The sequence below is a fragment of the Mus musculus genome, chromosome 7 (assembly GCF_000001635.26).
Source record: "Mus musculus strain C57BL/6J chromosome 7, GRCm38.p6 C57BL/6J".
In the NCBI taxonomy this organism is placed as follows: Eukaryota; Metazoa; Chordata; class Mammalia; order Rodentia; family Muridae; genus Mus; species Mus musculus.
This window is the reverse complement of record NC_000073.6, coordinates 128,457,552-128,477,194: the sequence shown is the minus strand read 5'-3', so window position 1 is coordinate 128,477,194 and position 19,643 is coordinate 128,457,552. Positions and strand designations below refer to the sequence as shown.

At 42.8% G+C, this 19,643-nt stretch overlaps 1 protein-coding gene and 1 long non-coding RNA gene across 19 annotated transcripts in view; one reads left to right on the top strand and one right to left on the bottom strand.

Moving 5' to 3' along the window:
• Nucleotides 1-1,619: 1,619 nt before the first annotated feature.
• Nucleotides 1,620-15,475, bottom strand: Gm32816. 2 transcript variants are annotated; one of them, XR_378509.4, is made up of 4 exons: nucleotides 14,943-15,475; nucleotides 2,768-2,884; nucleotides 2,568-2,640; nucleotides 1,620-1,744 (listed from the first exon to the last, which is right to left on the bottom strand). It is a non-coding gene; the product is annotated as a predicted gene, 32816 (long non-coding RNA). The 2 variants fall into 2 exon arrangements; XR_378508.4 differs by having other exon boundaries at nucleotides 2,568-2,884.
• Tial1 (Tia1 cytotoxic granule-associated RNA binding protein-like 1) overlaps nucleotides 15,469-19,643 on the top strand; it is a 21,955-nt gene continuing 17,780 nt past the window's right edge. For 4 of the 17 annotated variants that reach the window (XM_030242347.1, XM_030242346.1, XM_030242353.1 and 1 more), the window contains exon 1: nucleotides 15,548-16,070. Coding sequence is in view for 2 of the 17 variants with exons in the window: in NM_001347640.1 (NP_001334569.1) it covers nucleotides 16,039-16,070 (32 nt within the window). In the remaining 15 variants the exon portion in view is untranslated. Of the gene's footprint in view, nucleotides 16,071-18,538; nucleotides 18,599-19,643 lie in introns of all 17 variants that reach the window. The other 13 variants (XM_006507571.3, XM_030242348.1, XM_030242354.1 and 10 more) reach the window with 10 other exon arrangements.

Sequence of the window (19,643 nt, the reverse complement as noted above, 5' to 3'; positions counted from 1 at the left end):
TTCCCTCCATCCTTTCAATTCTCTAACACTAGATAAGAGAGGAAAAAAGGATGAAGAAGAAAGTAAAGAGATCCCTGAATAACCTCAGAGGTTGGAAAGGGGCAACTGTTATTGTTAGACTACTTCCTGCTGATTAGGTGCATCAAATTCCTTGGGGCAATTTTGATCTTCACTGTCAGGAGCTCTAACACTTTTTGTGCACTACTACCTAACAAATGGTGACCAACAACAACCAACAACCCACCTCTTAGTGGCTCTAGCATTATATACCCTCAGAAAAGTCTCCAGAAATCTGAATGTCACACAATCACAGAAACTATCTGCAGCTGGCAAAATCACTCCCTGCCAGAGCAGTAGGCAAATCATAGTCAGCTGCTGTGGACAATCTGAATCAGCCCCATATCTCACATCTAGAATTAAAATGAAAACATATTCCTTTACTATTTCTGTGTTTTTTTAAAGAAACCAAATTTCTCACCACACTACTGACTTCCAAGTTCCTACTGGGATTGCCATTAACTTTTACTTAGAGCATTTAACAGCTTTTCTAACCCAAGTCCCAAAGTCTTCCTGCAAACAACCACATGGTCAGGTCTGGGGGGTGGGGGTGGGGACCTGCCTGACTCTATTCTGAGAGCAGGAGCCATTATGTTATATTGTTAAAAATAAGTTTCTATTTACTGTAGAAGCTGAGCTTCTGTTTTTAAGTCGCTCTGCCCCAGCCTTGACTTGTTTTTGAGAACACCCAAACCCTTCCTAATTGTCGACTACTACCTACCGGCTGTTGAGTTTTAGGTGGTTGGTTGGTTTGAGATCTTTTTGTACTTTTTTACTGTTCCATTGTCTCTGCTTTGCATTTTGATCCTTAAAGGGGGCCGCTCAAGGCTGCTTGCTCTCTAGCCTAGCTTAGGAGACAGTCACTGGCCAGCTCTCAGGAACACCCCAATAAAAATCAAGCTTGCTTCACATTTGGCTCAAAAATTGTAGTGGTCTTATTCTATCCGGTGAGATGAGCAGTCTTCCACGGCAATAGCCCAGCTCCTGGTAACAACTTCTGTATTAGTTACTTTTACTATTGCTGTGATAAGACACAATGACTAAGGTAGGTTATCCAAAAAAAAAAAAAAAAAAAAAATCAATTGATTGGGTTTAAGTTTCCAGAGCCCGGGATGGTGAGGGAAAAGCATGGTGTAGCAGCAGATGAGGTCTCACATCTTCAACAGCACGAGAGATGGAGGAAGGGAAGGAGGGAGAGGGAGGGAGGGAGAGAGGGAGAGAGAGAGAGAGAGAGAGAGAGAGAGAGAGAGAGAGAGAACTGGGGGTGTTGGGAAGCTTTTGATTCCTCAAAGCCCAGGACACATCTCCTCCTCTGAGACCTCAAGTCCCTTCCCAAATAGTTTTGTTTCCTGGAGACCAAGTATTCGAACATACATGCCTCCGGAGCTCATTCCCATTCAAACCACACTAGGCAAACGATGTACTAACTGAGATGGAGCCTGAACTCATGATCCTCCTGCCTCAGCCTGCCACGGATTGGTGTGCTGGCCTTTGTTACCACACCCAGCTTTGTCTTTGTGGCTTTTTTTTTATTGCTGGGAATAGCACCAAGACCAAGGCAGTTTATAGAAGGAAGGATTTATTTGGGCTTAGGTTCCAAAGAGATAAGAGTCCATCGCGTCATGGTGGGGAGCATGGCAGCAGGCAGCATGGTGCTGGAGCAACAGTCGAGAGCTTACATTTCAACCTACAAACAGGAAGTAGAGAGAGCTGACTTGAAATGGCACAAGCCTTTTGAAACTTCAAAGTCTACCCCATTGACATACTTCCTCTAGCATGGCCATACTTCCTAAGCCTTCCCATACAGCCACTAATGGAATGCAAATATTTAAACTACAGGGGCCATTCTCGTTCAAATCACCACAGTCTTTAACAGGAGTTACAATGACATCTGTGTTTCTTTTGAGACAGATTCTCACTCTATAGTCCAGGCTGGCTCTGAAACCACCATATATATTCCCAGACTGGTCTTGAATTCATGTTCCCTTTTAGTGGAATTTTGCTAGGCATATCAGAAATGGCCATACACTTCCTTTGGCCTATTAGCATTCCCTAGACCTTGATCTAAAATAAGCATCAATATAAAGGTGGCCAGAGAAGACAAAAGATGGTCAAAGGATTGTTCATTGTTTTTTTCCAAACCCTGATGCAGAGAAAGTGGGTTACACTGGCAGACTATGAAACCTGGTAGGGTAACAAGAACTACTGTTTATCTCCCATGTTGACTTGAGTCTCTGATTTTTGCTTCAGTTGGGGAGGAAGGTCCCTTTTCCCTCACCCATCACATCAGGGAGAATATTGCCAAAGGACAAGAATGAGGCAGCTCCTTAGAGCCAAGTACAGGGCCAGGACGAAGGACTTAGGGAGACAAGGTGGTCCAGGGAAGGGACAGACTTGCTCTCCAGTATTCCTGCCAGGGGATGGAGAACTAAGGAAGGCAGCCATGCTGATATTTCAGATCTCCTTTACTTGGGAGCCTCTATGGGCCACTGCAGAGAACTGCCGCTTACCTTGGCAAGGGATCGGATGCCGTACAGAGTTATCCGGCGAAGGACCTTGGATTCTTTAAGGCAAAGCCAGGCTCTTGTATTAAAAATTAACACCGTTAATTTGGAGCTTAGTCAATGCTTTCTTCTTTTCCCTTCCTCCCAAGGATACTTCCATCTCCCAGGATGACCCGCCTGTCCACCAGGACATGGCCTTGGCTTACCCCCGGGTAGTGCAGAGTGGCTCCTTAGAAAGAGAGCTCCCCCTGCTGGGCCATGAGTGGGAACCTTCCGGATAGTGGTCATTCTTCCAGTGACATCAACCGCAATCGCCATCATAACTAGGTAGAATAATGAATAGTTGATTACTAGTGTTGAAGTGGTAAAGACTCATGAGTTAGCTGAAGCTCGTAGGAAGTTGTGACCTTTGGTATACTTCTTAAGCTCCCCGTTTTCTCATCTTTATAGTGAGGAGACAGAAATTACATGCTAACAGAGAACCTATGGGGGGAAGTTTTAAAGATATGTTGGAAAAATAGGAAAGTCACATGGGCCTTTGGAGACTACAGAGGATAATTGAATGAAGTATCTTCCACCTTCTTAGTTGAGGGGAGTGACATCAGAATTGTTACTGTCATCAGCTGCTGCATAACAACCATCCCACAATCTCTTTTGTTTTTCTTTTCTTTCCTTTTTTTCTTTTCCTTCCTTCCTTCTTTCCTTCCCTTCTTCTTCCTCTCCTCCTTCTCCTCCTCCTTCTCCTGCTCCTCCTCTTCCTTCTCCTCCTCCTTCTCTTCCTCCTTCTTCTCCTTCTTCTCTTTCTCCTTCGCCGCCTCCTTCCTCTACTTCTTTCTTCTTTTCTTTCTTTTCTTCTTCTCTTTCCTTTCTTCTTCCCCTTCTCCTCCCCCTTCCCCTCTTCCCCTTCCTCTTATTCCTCCTTCTCTTCCTCCTCCTCCTTCTTTCTTCTTTTTGACAGAGCTTCACTGTATGCATGGCTCTTGTTGGCTTGGAACTCATGGTGTAGACCAGTCTGACCTTGAATTTATAGATTCCCCTGCCTTTTGACTCTCAAGTTCCGGAATTAAGGATGTGCTCAATAACACCTGGCCTATTTTAATAATTATTATTTTTAATTTTGTGTATTTGTGTGTGTGTGTGTATGTGTGGTGAGGTATATGCACTTGAGACAGGGTCTAGGGACACTGGCTACCCTGGAGCTGGAGTTACCCACCAGACATGGGTGCTAGAAACCAAGAATGGGTCCTTTGTAAGAGTGCTATGTGCACCTAATATGCCCAGTACTTTGGAATGCAGAGGCAGGCAGATAAGTTCTAGGCCAGCCTGATCTACAAATTGAGTTTCAGGACAACAAGGGCTGTTAGAGTTAAGCCTATCTTGAAAAAAACTCCAACAAACAAACAAACAAACAAACAAACAAACAAACAAGAGTAGTACGTAGCCGGGCATGGTGGCACACGCCTTTAATCCCAGCACTTGGGAGGCAGAGGTAGAGGCAGGCAGATTTCTGAGTTCGAGGCCAACCTGGTCTATAGAGTGAGTTCCAGGACAGCCCGGGCTATACAGAGAAACCCTGTCTTGAAAAAAACAAACAACAAAAAAAGAGTAGTACGTACTCTTAACTTTTGAACTATCTGTCAAGGTCCCAATTTCATTTATTCTTTTAAGATTTATTTTTATTTGTGTGAGACTTTTGTCTCTGTGTATATATATGCGCCATATGCATGCTTGGTACCATCACAGGCCAGAAGTAGGCTTCAGATTCCTTGAAAAGGAGTTACAGACAGTTATGAGTGCCCTGTGGATATTAGGAACTAAATCTAGTCCTCCATAAGAATAGCAAGTATTCTTAACCTCAAACCATCTCTTCAGTTCAACCTAATTCTTGTTTGTTTGTTTGTTTTTTCGAGACAGGGTTTCTCTGTATAGCCCCGGCTGTCCTGGAACTCACTTTGTAGACCAGGCTGGCCTCGAACTCAGAAATCCACCTGCCTCTGCCTCCAGAGTGCTGGGGTTAAAGGCATGAGCCACCACTGTGAGTATTTATTTGATTTTTTAAAACAGGTTTTCCCTCTGTAGCCCCTGGCTGACATGGAGTGGTCTTCCCTGGAACTTAGAGATCCTATTGCCTCTGCCTCCTGAGTTTTGGGATTAAAGGCATGAGCCATTTTACTTGTCCCCTGTTTTATTTTTAGAGAAGAACCAAGCATAGATTTATTAAGGGAAAGTGAGGAAAATTTCCAAACATGGGAAGGGTTCTAAGGTAAAAAAGACCTGAATGTGTGTTTACTCCTTGTAGTTCTCTGAATATCCCAGGTTTTTCCCCTATGGATAAGGTGTTTTGCTTACATCTATACCTGTGCAATACTTGAGCACTTAGTGCTCACAGAGGCCAGGAGAGAACATTGAATCCTCTGGAACAGGAGTTACAGACAGTTGTGAGCTGCCATTTGAGTGCTGGGAATTGAACCCAGGTCCTCTGGAAGAGCAGCCAATTCTCTTAACTACAGAGTCATCTCTCTAGCTCTATCTTATTAATCCTCTCTATAATGTGTGTTTGAAAAGAATTTTGTTTTTTCACTCTTTCACAGGGTATCCAACATGCAACCTGCCAGATTATTAGACTAAACATATACTTTTAATGACGTTAAGATATAACATTATCAGCCAGGTATGGTGGTGCACGCCTTTAATCCCAGCACTCGGGAGTCAGAGGCAGGTGGATTTCTGAGTTCGAGGCCAGCCTGGTCTACAAAGTGAGTTCCAGGACAGCCAGGGCTATAGAGAAACCCTGTCTCGAAAAAAAAAAAAAAAAAATATATATATATATATATATCATTATAATTTGCAAAGTCTATGCTCTAGAACTGCAAGGCTATGTTACAAATAAATTGATAAATAATATATCATACACACGTGTCATATAATGATGTATCCGCAGGTGTAATAATATCATAACTGTTATGGTAGTAACCCATCATTTTCTGCTTGCTTTGAGGCCTACATCACAGGAAGGAATTCGCTCCTGGAACTCTACACCTGGTTAAATATCCATGGTTGGCAGACTGTAGGCCACAGAGGGCAACCTACTACTGTTTTGTTAAATGGACATGTAGTCAAGCTATCTTCTAAATATTTATGCTTACAAACATATATTAGTGCTGCTCTCAGCCTTGATCAGATATATATCCCCCGCCAAGCAGCGAGAAATCAATGCAGAGAACCCAAAGGTCAAAGTGCTGAGAGTAAGTGACTTTTGAATGCTCAGCCCTAAGTGGTACATCTATATTATTTGATGTTCCCACAAGGCTCAGGGAACATCCGGAAGAGAGGGTGGAAAGAAATTAAGAGCTGGAGGCTGAGGAGGAGTGCTGTGAAATTCTGTCTTCTGGACATGGCTTGGCCATTGTACTCATGAACTCACAGGAGCTGCGGTTATTTGCACAAGATCAATCTAATCAATAACTCTAGCATGGATGAGCTTCCTCCTTAGCTGAGGCGCTATTGGCAATTGATGGCTGCTGGGGAGAGGCTAAAACACAAGAGGAGGGAGGCTGAAGCATGGTGAGAAGGGAGAAGAAAGAATGAGAATATTCAGGGAACAGAGAGCGCACCTGAACTGACAGCTTGCATCTGCTCTCAAAACTGACTCTGAGTCATTATTGAACCAGCTCAGCTCCCTTTCTTGTCTTTCTCAGGACCCTCCTCATGCTGAGGCTGGACCTCGGCACCTATTTTAGATGGTAGTGACCACTTGTAGGTTGCCTGTGCACATGCAGGCAGTACTAATTAAGCTAATTAACCAACTGTAATTAGACAGTAGGTTATAAAAAGGGAGGAGGAAGAGTGGAAGATGGAGGAGGGCACATTTAGGGAGCCTAAGGAGAAGTAGAAAAAGATAGGTGAGCATGGAGAATATGACCAAAATACATTGTATATGTGTGAGAGAAATTGTCAGAGGATAAATGCAAATTTTATTTTATTTTATTTATTTTGAGACAGGGTTTGTCTGTATAGCCCTGGCTGTCCTGGAATTCACTCTGTAGACCAGGCTGGCCTCAAACTCAGAAATCGGCCTGCCTGTGTCTCCTGAGTGCTGGGATTAAAGGCGTGCGACACCACGCCCAGCGTAAATGCAAATTTTAAAATAAAAATAACCCTACGCAGAACAATGATTTAATGTTTTAGGTAAGTTTATGCTTTTGTGTGATCTTAGAGTTACCTTTAGATGAATACAGCCTATAGGACATGGAATGGCCATTCCGCTAGGCTGTCTGTTTATTCTGCTGATAATTTCCTCTGCTGTGCAGCTTTATAATCTCATATAATCTTATTTGTCAGTTTTGGGAATTATATATTTTACTATTGGAGTCATTTTCTTCTTAATTTATGTATTTCTGCTTATGTATATGTACCACATGTATGTAGGAGCCCTTGGAGATCAGAAGGGAAGTTACAGATACCTGCCATTCCCCTGCTGGGAACTGACCCTGAGTCCTCTGCAAGGGCAGTAACCACTCCTAACCACAGAACTCTCTCTCTAACCCCATTGGAATCATGTTCAGAAAGTCTTTATCTATGCATGTAGATCAAAGTGTTTTGCTCCAGTATTTTCAGGGGTTCAAATCTTATGGTAAGATCTTTGATTTATTTTGAATTGGCTTGGTGTGTGTGTGTTCAGTGAGAGATATGGATGCAATTTTATCCTTCTACATAGAGAATAATTTTCTTGGCGCAAATTTGTTAGAGGCTTTCTTTCCCCCAATGCATGTTTTTAGACAACTTTGTCAAAATTAGGTAGCAGTAACAGTGTAAGGTTCTTTCTGGGTCTTTCTTTCTTTCTTTCTTTCTTTTTTTTTTTTTTTTTTTTTTTTGAGACAGGGTTTCTCTATGTAGCCCTGGCTGTCCTGAAACTCACTCTGTAGACAAGGCTGGCCTCGAACTCAGAAATCCACCTGCCTCTGCCTCCCAAGTGCTGGAATTATAGGCATGCACCATCACGCCCGTCTGGGTCTGTATTATATTCCACTAGTCTACCTGCCTGTTTTCCTAGTTCTGTCTTTTGTTGTTGTTGTTTTGAAAAAGAATCTCTCTCTATAGCTCTTACTATGCACACCAGGTTGGCCTTGAACTCATAGAGATCCTCTTGGTTCTGCCTGATCCCTGCTTCTGTTGGGATTAAAGGCTTAAACCATCGCACCCAGCTGCTTAAAAACAAACAAACAAACAAACAAACAAACAAGGCTTTGTAATATAATATGAGATTGAATTTTAGGATTTTCCACCCTGATTCTGTGAAACATATCATTGGAATTTTGGTAGTTTTTTTTTTTTTTTTTTTTTTTTTTTAACTGAATTGCAAGAGTACTCTCAGTGCAGGGCATGGTGGTGCTCGCCGCCTTTAATCCCAGCATTTGGGAGGCAGAGACAGGCAGATTTCTAGTTCCAGGCCAGCTTGGTCTACAGAGTGAGTTCCAGGACAGCCAGGGCTACACAGAGAAACCCTGTCTGGAAAAACCAAAAGAAAAAAAAAAGAGTGCTCTCAGCTAGCTATGTATCCATTGACAATGTTACTTCTGCCGGTCCAGGTGCACAGGACATCTTCCCATCCTTTAGTTTTCCTTGCTTTTCTTTCTTCTGGGTCTTAAAGTTGTTATTGTTGAGGTTAATCACTTTCTTGGGGAGTTTCGATCTAAGTTTTTTTTTTTTTTTTTTTTAAGCTATTGGGAATGGGATTTTTTTTCTTTTGGTTTCTTTTCAGTAACTTTGTTATTAGTATATAGGAAAGATACTAATTTTTGTATCCTTCTACTTTATGGGAAGAGTTTATCAGACCTAGGAGTTTTCTGGTGGAGTCTCTGGGAGTCTTTTAAGTATAGGGTTGTGTCATCTTCAAATAGAGATAATTTCTGGGTGCTTTCTTTTTCTATTTGTATTTCTTTATTTCTTTTGTCTTATTCCTCTAGCTGAGACTTCGAGTACGATATTGGATAAGAGTGGTTGGGGCACCCTTGTTTCATTCCATTAGGGTGAATGCTGCATTTAGTGTAATGACCTATATATCTGTCATATAATGTCTGTCATATAATGTCATATTCAGGTTTGTTCCTTTTATTTCTGATTTCTTCGGGACTTTTAACAATTTATTATTATATCTTATTTGTTGTTCTAGAGAATCAAATTCAGGCTATCAGGCTTTGTGACAGGCCCCTGTACCAAGTGACCTTGCTAGCCTTTACTCAGGATTACTATCAAGAAAAATAAATGAGGTTTGTTAAAGACTTGTTCTGCATCAATTTGAATGGTGATATGATTTCTGTCCTCCTTATGTACAAAATTACACTTACTTATTTGCATATAGTGAACCAACTTTGCATACTTGGAATGGTATTAACTTGGTAATGGTGTGTCATTTTTTTTGTAAGTTTTTTTTTTTATATGTGTGGGTATTTTGCCTGCCTGTATGTGTGCTCACAGAATTCATAAGTGGGCATCAGATCCCCTAAACCTGTAACAACAGATGCCTGTGAACCACCAAGTAGGTGCTGGGAACCAAAACTCGGGTTTTCTGAAAGTGTAGCAAATGCTGCACAGAGCTATTTTCTCTGCCTGTGCATGATCTGAATTTTTCCCTGGGTTTTCAAGACAGGGCTTCTCTGTGTTCCAGTGAGTTCCTGGAACTCGCTCTGTAGACCAGGTTAGCCTCCAACTCAAGAGCTACTCTGCTTCTTGAGTGCTGGAATTAAAGGTGGCACCACCATGCCTGACCTAAATGTATTCTTGAACACAATTTGCAAAAAATTTATCAAGACTTTTTTTCTTTTCTTTTCTTCTTCTTCTTCTTTTTTTTTTTTTTTTTCGTTTTTTTCGAAACATGGTTTCTCTGTGTAGCCCTGGCTGTCCTGAAACTCACTCTGTAGACCAGGCTGGCCTTGAACTCAGAAATCCGCCTGCCTCTGCCTCCCGAGAGCTGGGATTAAAGGCGTGCGCCACCACGCCTGGCTAAGACTTTTTAATATCTATATTCACCAGGGAAATTGGTGTACAAATTCCTTTCTTCGTTGTGTTATTTGGTTTTAGTATCTAAGTAAAACTAGCTTCATAGGTTGCTTTTGGTAGTGTTTCTTCCTTATCCACGTTATGAAAGTTTGAGGTACAATGATGTTGGTTCCTCCGTAAAGATTTGGTAGATTCAGCAGCGATTCCATCTGGTCCTGGCCTTTTCTTTTTTGGAAAGTTTTTGTTTTTGTTTTCTACTACTTCAATCTTACTGATGGTTATGGCTGTCTTTAAGCTGTTTATATCTTCTTGATTTGATTTCAGTTATATATGGCTAGAAACAATCATTTCTTCTAGTTTTTTTTAATGTTTTCTAAATACTTTCTAATGATTCTCTCCATTTCATTGGCATCTATAGCAACCTCCCCCCCCTTTCATCTATAATTTAATGGATTTGTATCTTTTCTTTCTCTTAACTATTTTGGTTTGTCAGTCTTTCCCAAAGACTTTGTCTCTGTCTGATGAGCTTTGTGAATTATCATTTACTCCTAATTTCATTAAATTCTATATTTTGTTATTTCTTTCTGCCTGCTGCTTTGGGTTTGTTCTTGTTTCTCTGAAAACTCAAGGTGCACCATTGATTTCTCCACTTTTTTGATGTACGCACTCTGTATTTGGCAGGGTTCTTGGAACTTGTGGAAGGTCTCCACATATTAAGGGAATTTATCGTAATGACTTAACAGTCTGCAGTCCAACTAACCCAACAATGGGCAACTGCAAATGGGAAGTCCAAGAATCCAGTAGTCGCTCAGTCCCACAGGGCTCGGTGTTTCAGCTGGTCTTTTGTATAAGCTGGATTCCTGAAGAAGCAGGTTCCAACAGAAGTGCTGGCAAGTAAGTGCAAGCAGGCTTTGAAGTGTGAGCCTTCTTTCTTCCATTGTCCTTATGTAGGCCTCCAGCAGAAGGTGTGTGCCTTCTTAAAGGTGTGTGCCACCATGCCTGGATTTGGAACTTGCTCTGTCCTAGGCTGGCCTTGAACTCAGAGATCTGCTGGGATTAAAGGCATGTACTACCTTGCCTGGACCTAAGCTGTTCATGACCACTATGCCTCAAGATCTCATTCAAAAGTGGGTGTCATGCCATGTCAAGGTCTGGGTCAGAAGCTTGTGTCTTCCAGCCTTAAGATCTGGATCAAAAGTGTACCCTCCATTTCTAGATCATAGTTCATTCCAGATATAGTCAAGCTGACAACCAGGAATAGCCATCACACACTCATAGTTATGAGTGTTTTCTTGGAACTAACTGCCTTAGACATATCCCAAAGGTTCTGCTTTCATTTTCACTTGCTTTTGCAAACTAACATTTCCTCTCTAATTTCCTCAATGCTCATTCCAGAGTGTGTTATTGTTTCTATGCATTTGTATAGTTTCTATAGTTCTTGCAATCGATTTCTAGTTTGATTGCACTATTATCTAATAAGAGATATTATTTTGTGCAGTTGATAAGACTTTATGATGTTGAGTGTGGTCTATTTTATGGTCTATTTAATGTTTCATAGCTGCTAAGAAAAATGTATATTGTTTCTGTTGGATGGAATATCCTGAAGATACTGGTTAAGTCTATTTGATCTATGATGTATTTAACTGAGGTTTTATTTTTAGTTTGTGTTACCTATTTAGGATACTAGAACCACTCAATATCAGAAGCCATGCATCTATATCTACCTATCTATCTACCTGTCTATCAATCTACCTACCTGTCTATCTATCTATCTATCTATCTATCTATCTATCTATCTATCTATCTATCTATCTATCATCTCTTAAAAGCATCACCTGTCAATAAAAAGGCTGATGGCCAAGGAGTTGAGGCAAGAAAAAGGTGGGGCACTGGCAGGAAGAGAGAGAATTCTAGGAGATAGAGGTGCAAAAGGTCCAAGCAAGATGCTTGGAATACACAAAGGAAGCAGGTCGGAACTGAAGGAGAGGTAACTAACCATGTGGAAGACATAAAATAGTTTGAATGGGTTAAATACATTACAAGCCAGTCAGGGAATAAGCCAAAGCTTGTGGCCAAGGCATTTATTAATAAATAGTCTCGAGTCATCATTCTGGGAGCAGGGAATGGGAAAGAAAAATGGATTTTTACATATACACAATTGTTTAGTGTCTTCTTCATGCATTTTCTCCTTTATTAATATATAGAGGCCTTCATTTCTTTAATTTTGAAATCTACTTTATCCGATGTTAGAACGGCTATGCCAGCATGCTTTTGTTTCCCCTGGCTTGCTTTCCATCCTTCGACTTTGTCTGTTAGTGTCTTCATCACTGAGATGTGTTTCTTGCAGTCAACGGATAGTTGGATATAGTCTTTTAATTCTAGTTAGACACTCTGCATCGCTTTATTGGCAAGGTGGGGCCATTTATATTTAAGGGTACTAGTATGAGAGATGCATACTAACTACTGTAATTTTGTCCACTGTTTCTCTCATTGGTTGGATTACTGTTTGTTTTTTACTTTCTCCCCTATCAGTATCAGAGGTTCCCTGGATTACTGTGTAGATCATGATGGATTCCTTCTTAGTTTTAATTTGTTCAGCTATTCGTTTTATGAAATTCATTATTTTTTTTGTGATTTGTGACTGAGACTTCCCCTCTCCTCTGTATAACATTCTTTTAAGTATTTCTCCAGCCTTGGTCTGACCGTCATGTACGGTATTAGTCTATGCTTGACTTGAAATGCCTGTGAAATTTAAAAGATAGCTTTGTTAGCTACAGAAATCTTGATGGGCAATTATTTTCTTTCAGGGCTGAAATATACCATTCCATGCTTCCCTGGATTTGAGGATTGCTGATGGGGTCTGATCTTCTTCTGCCTTTATAAATGAGTTAATGTTTCTCATCAGAGCTTTAAATATTTACTTTGTATGTTCTTCTGAGACAGATTCTCATGTATCCCTGAATGTCCTTGTACTCACTATAGAGCTTACACTTCTGATCTTCCTGCCTTCTTCACCGCCCAAGTTCTGCAACTACACGTGTGCATGGTTATAACCAATGTTTGTTGTGCTAGAGGTTGAACTTGTGGCCTCAGTTCAACCAACTGAGCTATTCCAAGATATTTTTTTATATTGCTGACATGTTATATTGTAGAAACATATGTACTCACTTATAAGTGGATATTAGCTGTAAAGGATAATCATGCTACAATTCACAGACCCAGAGAGGCTAAGTAACAAGGGGGGCTTAGGTTGGGGAATGAAAGGTTCTTACTGGGAAGTTGAGGCATTAGAGTGACTTCTTTCCAGGTTCTCAAAAAACTGGAGACCAAATTAAGTGGTTAAGAGCACACAATGTTCTTGCAGAGAGCCCGAGTTTCAGTATTAGTACCCACATTGTTGGGCGACTCTTAACTACCTCCAGCTTCAGGGGCAGCTCATGCTTCTGGCCTCTCAGGAACCGCCGTGCCATACCTGTGCACTTACCCATACACATACCCAAAATTTACAACCTCTGAAAAATAAAGAGTTCAGAAAAAGAAAGATTGTATGTTCAGCATAAGGAGGGGGTGTCAGTTGAAGCGAGACTCTGGTGTTCCTATGCCTTATGATGCTGTGGAATGGGTACTGATTGTCTCCTGTCTCCCAGATCTGTCTTCACAGTGGCTGTTTTTCTTTTTTGTGCAGCAGGGATGTCTGCTGGTCAAGTTTTACTTTCTGTGGACTAGGCAGATTTTCTCACTCTGTCCCGACTCTCCACATCACACTGCTGGGATAACCCTTTTAGCTGAAGGGCGTCTCCTAAATGCAATGGGGTATGAACTGCAGCCTGGGACAGCTAGAGGCCCCAGCTTCATGCTTACAAGACCTCCTGAATACTAACCACCCTGCTGGAGGGATCCAGCTGTGGGTATCAGAAACACCCCTTGGAATGCCAGTATCCTTAAGCACTAACAGTAGTAACAGGTAGGTGACTCTAGAATTTGATCCACCCATGGGTCTCATAGCCACCTAATAATTTCTCCATGGTTTTCCCAGCCTGAGAACATTCTGTCACCTGCATCCTTTGGTTTGTTGGTGACTAGCTTTCCTGCTCTCTACACAGCATGTGTGGACCTCTCTTTGTCTTGGGATGCTAACAGGTTGAGGCTCTGTGGGCGCTCCCTGGTTTCAGGTCCCCAGGTAGCTGTTTTTAAAAATAGATTCTCCCTTCAGATTGCTTCTGGCTACTGGCCTCTGAGTCATACAGTGTGACAAGATAAGATTCTCTCTGCTGTTGAATTTTTCTGCTGGGGCAATTACTGCTGCGTCAAACCTGGATTTAAGGCTTACAAGGGTTGTGGGCTTGTTCTGGGTATAGGACTGCCTGCGTTTCATTTGGCTTACCTTTTGGAAGTGGATGGGAACTGTATGGCTGAGGCTGAGCTTGGTGCCTTCCCCACCTCTTCCCTTCCCTATTTTTTTTTCTGACCCCTTTGTTTCACTTGTGTAGATTTCTGAAGCTCTCTGAAGTTCTTTCCTTTCCTTTTTTAAAAAAAAAATTAATTTTTTTTTTTTTTGGCTTTTTCGAGATAGGATTTGCTGTGTATAGCCTTGGCTGTCCTGGAACTCATTCTGTAGACCACGCTGGCCTCGAACTCAGAAATTCGCCTGCCTCTGCCTCCCAAGTGCTGGGATCAAAGGCGTGCGCCACCACGCCCAGTTGCTCTTTCCTTTTTCACTTTGGGATATAATCCGTTTCTCGTTCAGACTTACTCTCTCCTTCCTAGGCTCATGGAGAAGCAGCCTCCAATCTCCCACTGTACCTGTAAATTCAGGTAGGGTTTCAGTATGCAGCTAAGCAGATCTATAAGCTACCCCAAAGCTCTCTGTTGGCCACCAGACCTTTTCTCTCCTTCAATGAGACAGTGTGCAGCTGGGGGCACGGGAGAGCTGGTTAAGAGCACACTTACAGTGGCTTCCAGTTTGGTTCTCAGCACTCATATGCAGCTCACAACCACTGTTAACTCCAGTCTCAGGCAGGGAATGCCATCCCTTCGTCTGACCCCTAGGGGCCTCAGCCACAAATGTGGTGTACATCCAGTAGATTGTCATGATTCTATCTCCTCTCTTGCTTTAGCATCTCAATACTAGCAGCCCGTGTCCTCCAATACCGAACTCCAGACTGTTTTGGCATGAGACCTGGTCGTTGAGCCTCTTTGCTGTTTTCACTGATTATTAGTTTTTGATAAGGTCTTGGTATCTATTTCTAGGCTGGCCTTAAATCCATTATCCTCCTGTTCAGTAGCACTGTGCGCCACCACGCGAATATTTAAGTTTTAAGTAGGGATTTGAAAGAGCGGTACAAGCCATTTGAATGAGGGGCTGCTCTTTTGCAGCCTTACCCACTAATCCGATGAGATAATGGGTAGCGATCCTTGTGGAACTTGTAAAGCAAGTTACAAGCGGTATAGTCTAGAAAGGCCTATCTGGTTAGAACACGTGCTCAAAGACAAGGCTGGATCTGGTGTTGCCCGATGTCCGCTACATCTCTCCGGGTTCAGAGTTGCCACTCTTTTGCCCGTCGCGTGAGGCGTCGGTTGTTGAACACGGACCAGCAGTTCTGAGAGTAGAGGCGGGCAAGGCCGGCTGACGGGAGAACCACGCGGAGCCAGCACACCGCCTGATCTGCAGTTGAAGAAACCGCTCTGGGGCTGGACGGAGGCGGAGCAGAAGCTCACACTGGACCAACAGAAGAGCCTTAAGATGCTAAGAGCGATCCTGGGGCGGGCCCCGGCGCGAGGCACTCTGGGATTTGTAGTTTACTTCCCGGACAGCTCCTCTCTATTTCGGCCGCCCGCCTTTTATTCCTCGCTCTATCCCGGCACGCCGACTACTTAGTCGCGGCACGTCCTCACGTACGACTACACTACCCAGAAATCTCTCCTTCGCGCTCCGGCAGGCGCAGGGTCTGCCTTGAACTACAGTTCCCAGAAGGCCACTGGAGAAGGGCTTCCCCCACTTTCCCGGGACCGCAATTCCCGGAGACTTGGTTTCGCGGCTTTTCTCTCTGTGTTGGGTCTCTCTTGGACCCGGATAGGTCTTGACTGGCCAGCAGGCCCACAGCGACAACGTGCTCCGTCGTGTCCAGTCGCAGGGTGTACTCTTTGGCCGGGCTTTCTGTCTCTTTAGCTACTTTTGCCGGACAGGCCGTCGCAGCTGGCCTGAGCAGTGACCTGGCGGGCCGCGCCTGCGCCCTGCCGCGTTTCCTGCCTGGCTGGTGGTGGCGGCCATTTTGTTCATCCTCCTCCTCCTCCTGCTCCTCCTGGTTGGAGCGCAGTGTCCGGAGCGGGCTGGGGGGAGCGGACCCGAGAGCGGGGTTCAGTACCTTTTCCTCTGTCCCCAGCCGGCGCCCGGAGCCCCCCTCCCCTTCCTTCCCGCCCCCTCCCCTCCCCAGCCCTGCCCTCCCCCTTGTCCCGGGATCACTCCGTCGCACCCACCATGATGGAAGACGACGGACAGCCCCGGACTCTGTGAGTACCCGAGACCCGGGGTGCCAGGCACCGAGTGGCCCGGGCACTGCGGGAAGCGGAGGGAGGAAGGGAGAGCAGGAGCCCGGGACTAGAAGCGGAGAGCCGGGCGTCGCGGTGGCGCGGCTGTGAAGTGCATTCCTCATCTGTCCCCCTTCCCAGAGAAGGAAGCCCTCCCTTCCCCCCCAAACACAGTCACTTCCTAGGGTCTAGGGCTTGTCTCGACTTTTTCCTCCCGACCCCTTCTTTTGCACACTCTTGCTTGGCTGGGCTTGTGCACGGCTGAGGCTGTCAGGCGCGGGAGAGCTACTGTTCCCCCTGTGCTTTGGGGGCTCCGGGCTGAGCCAGGAGCTGTGGGTCCCTACGGGGGCAGGGCTTGGCGGGGGTGGGACCACTACTGCATCCTTTGGCTTGAACGTTTAGCCTCAGTCCACGTCCTCAGCAGTCCACGTCCTCAGCCTCAGTCGCTCCGAGTCCTTCTCCCCAGTCTACCACTCTTTAACCAGAGGAGCCCCTTGTCTCTTTCTGCCCCACGTGCCCCACGCTGTCAGAAACACCCGCCTAGCGCCTGCTGCTTTTGAAGTGCCAAAGTGATTGCTTTTCGCCACCGTGCACCACCTCTGTCCCTTGGATAACGAAGTTTACTTTGAGCGCTTACTGCGCCAACCTGACAACCAGTTAAACTCCTTTCGCTCAGTTAGTGATGCCGCTTCCTAATCCGTTTGTGCGTCCGGACCATCGGAGTTGGATAAAAGGATGACTGCTCCCGCTATTTGTTACCTGTCTTTTGAGTGCTATTTTTCGCGGTATAGCTGTCGGGTTTCACCTGAAGCCCAATCTAATGAATGAATCGCATCTTCCAACCGCTTAATTGGCGTTTCCTACCCCCCTCCGCCGGCCCCCCCTCCCATGCAGAGTGATGACTCAGCGTCTGTATTCCTTTCCAAATAGTGTGGCACTCTTTTTTTTTTTTCCTTAGTCTGAGTAATTTCCAATTCATTGTTTAAAGTGAGCACCTTGGGTTTTCCCAGCCTCTCCAGGCCTACTACTCCTGCCTGGAGTAAATACATAGAGTCAGCCTACTGCTTTGTCTCTCTTGCCTCCCACTGCCTAGTATTGATTGGTATGATGGTCAGAGTCCACTTGGCTGGGTTAGCTGATGGGGAAAGTACTTTTTAGGGAATCGACGACGGTGGATAGACATTCAGGACCTCTGACTAGCTAGCTTCTCAGAGCTTCATGCGTAGCACAGAAAATATGTTCAGTAAAGAAGGTCCATATGTATATTCAGTGTTGATAACAGATATTTTTTGAGCATTGTTTATACTTTACATTTTTATTTCGCTTAACATCTGGCTTGGGAAACTTGAAAACATCTTTTTTTTTTTTTTTTTTTTTTTTTAAACTTGAAAACATCCTAAACATATTATACCCCCTGAATGAAAATCTTTCTGTGTGTGAGATCTTCCAGCATCTGGGAAAGCTAGCAAGTATCTGGGAAGGCCTAGCAAGTATATATTCAAGGAAGATGACAGTTACATTGTATCTAAAATACCTGAAATGTCATCATTGCATCATAATAGCTACTGGGTAATTGGTAAATTCTCAGGTCTCATTAACTGCATCTATTTGTTCCTTAGAAGAGGTTTCTTGTTTTTGTCTGTTACATAGTATTCCTTTTCTGTTTTTTTTTTTTTTTAATTCCTGTAATTTCTTTGCATCCACTCTATCATCTTCTTTAGACCAGAGCTAAATTTTAATATTTCATACATTTATCATCTCAGATCTCTTGTCTTTTTTTCTGAAAGACATTTCAGGTGTCTATGTTTGGTTACCTAAAACTGTGATGTATACACATGAGTGAATAAACATCTTAGCTCTGTTGTTCCTGTGTGTCAGTATGTGTTCATATACCTTCCTTTTCCCACTTTTCTCCATGGGAAGTTGAGGTGGTTTTGTTATGTTTTTAAGTATAAGGACTGTACAGCTTCCTAGGACTTAACCTTTCCTGCGCTTAGTTCACTCTGAAAAATAAGAGGTGCTCAAATTTTTTACAAATGTACTTTGGTTAAAATAGTGTTGTCTGGTTTTTAATTTTTTTGATTGATTTAAATTACAGGTATTGTCATACTTCCTGAAGTTTGTTTATATATATATATATATATATATATATATATATATATATACACACACACACACACACACACACACACATATATATATGTATACATACACATGTATATATTACATGTATATATATATGTAAACCTAATGTAAAGTCTTTACATCAAAGTAAATGTTTAATAGGATATGATTTTACTTATGAAGGGCCTATATTTTGCATTGTGATCTATGGATTAGGCTTCTCAAGTGGCTACTATGGTTTTAAATAATGTACTCTAAATAAAGCTTATCTTAACTTGTTTACTTTAAAATGCCTGTGTGTTACTAGTAAGGTTTTCTTCCTACAGACACACACAAGCTAAGACATATGGTTATCTTCAGAAAACAATATGGTGTTTATAGCCTAGGTAGGTTTTTAAATATTCATTATCTACAGTATTACTAATTTATTTGATGGTATTTAAAGTGGTATAGAATTGCCTTGATGTTGAGTCTGAAATCCTGTTTGTCATATAGATGCTTTAAAGGTCTGTTTTCTGGTGTTCTCATTCTTATTTGACATTTATTTGGGGTTATTAGTGATCTTAAAAACAAACCAATGAGATCATAGTACTTGAAATACTTGTGTTTGAAGTAGACCAGCCTTGTAGGATACACTTCATTCAACCTTGGGTTGTGTTTTTGCACTGTAGTGATTTATCTGTGGTATCTGAACCCACAGTTCAACACTAAATTATATCAGTCAATTGCAGTTTAGTCATCTGTTTGGTGTACTAAAACCCTAGAAACTGTGGATCTAGGGTAAAACTAATGCAACCCAATAAGGCTATTTATTCTTCCTTGATACTCAGTAAAAAAGAGGAAATAAGCCATCAATTTAGAGTGTGTTCTGAAGATGTGTGAACAAAGCAGAAGAAAACAATCTAAGGATCTCATAGCCTTGACCACACCATTGATTTAGCTGTATTGTGGCTGTAATCAATCTGGTTCAACTTAATCATCTTTGTTTCTTCAAAGTGTGTGTGGGTGCAACCTTTAAAGGTCCTTGGTCAGGTTAGTTACCCTACTCTACTGTGCCTTTCTTCTACTTTGCTGCCTTCCTAAAATGAAGTAGTGACAACTTAGACCCTTTAGAGGGCTATTGAGGGTTATTGTTGAAAATCTTTTGTATAGGAACTTGTTAAGAATAATCAAAAAACTACCTTTATGGAAATGTAGCCCCGTTATATTTTGTTTAAAAGGACTGGTAATTTCAGTTTTGGTGGGGTTACTTTCTAGAGCGAGAGCACATTTGGTGGAAAAGCTGTCATTAGCTTTCTTCAAGGCACAGTGTGGTTAATTTCTGCCTAGTTGGACATAGGAAGTCGTTCATTGGCAGTGTGAACTTCTGCCTGCTGTGAAACTGCCAAGTTTTCTAGTCTCCAATGACACTTAGACCCAATGTCAGGGATA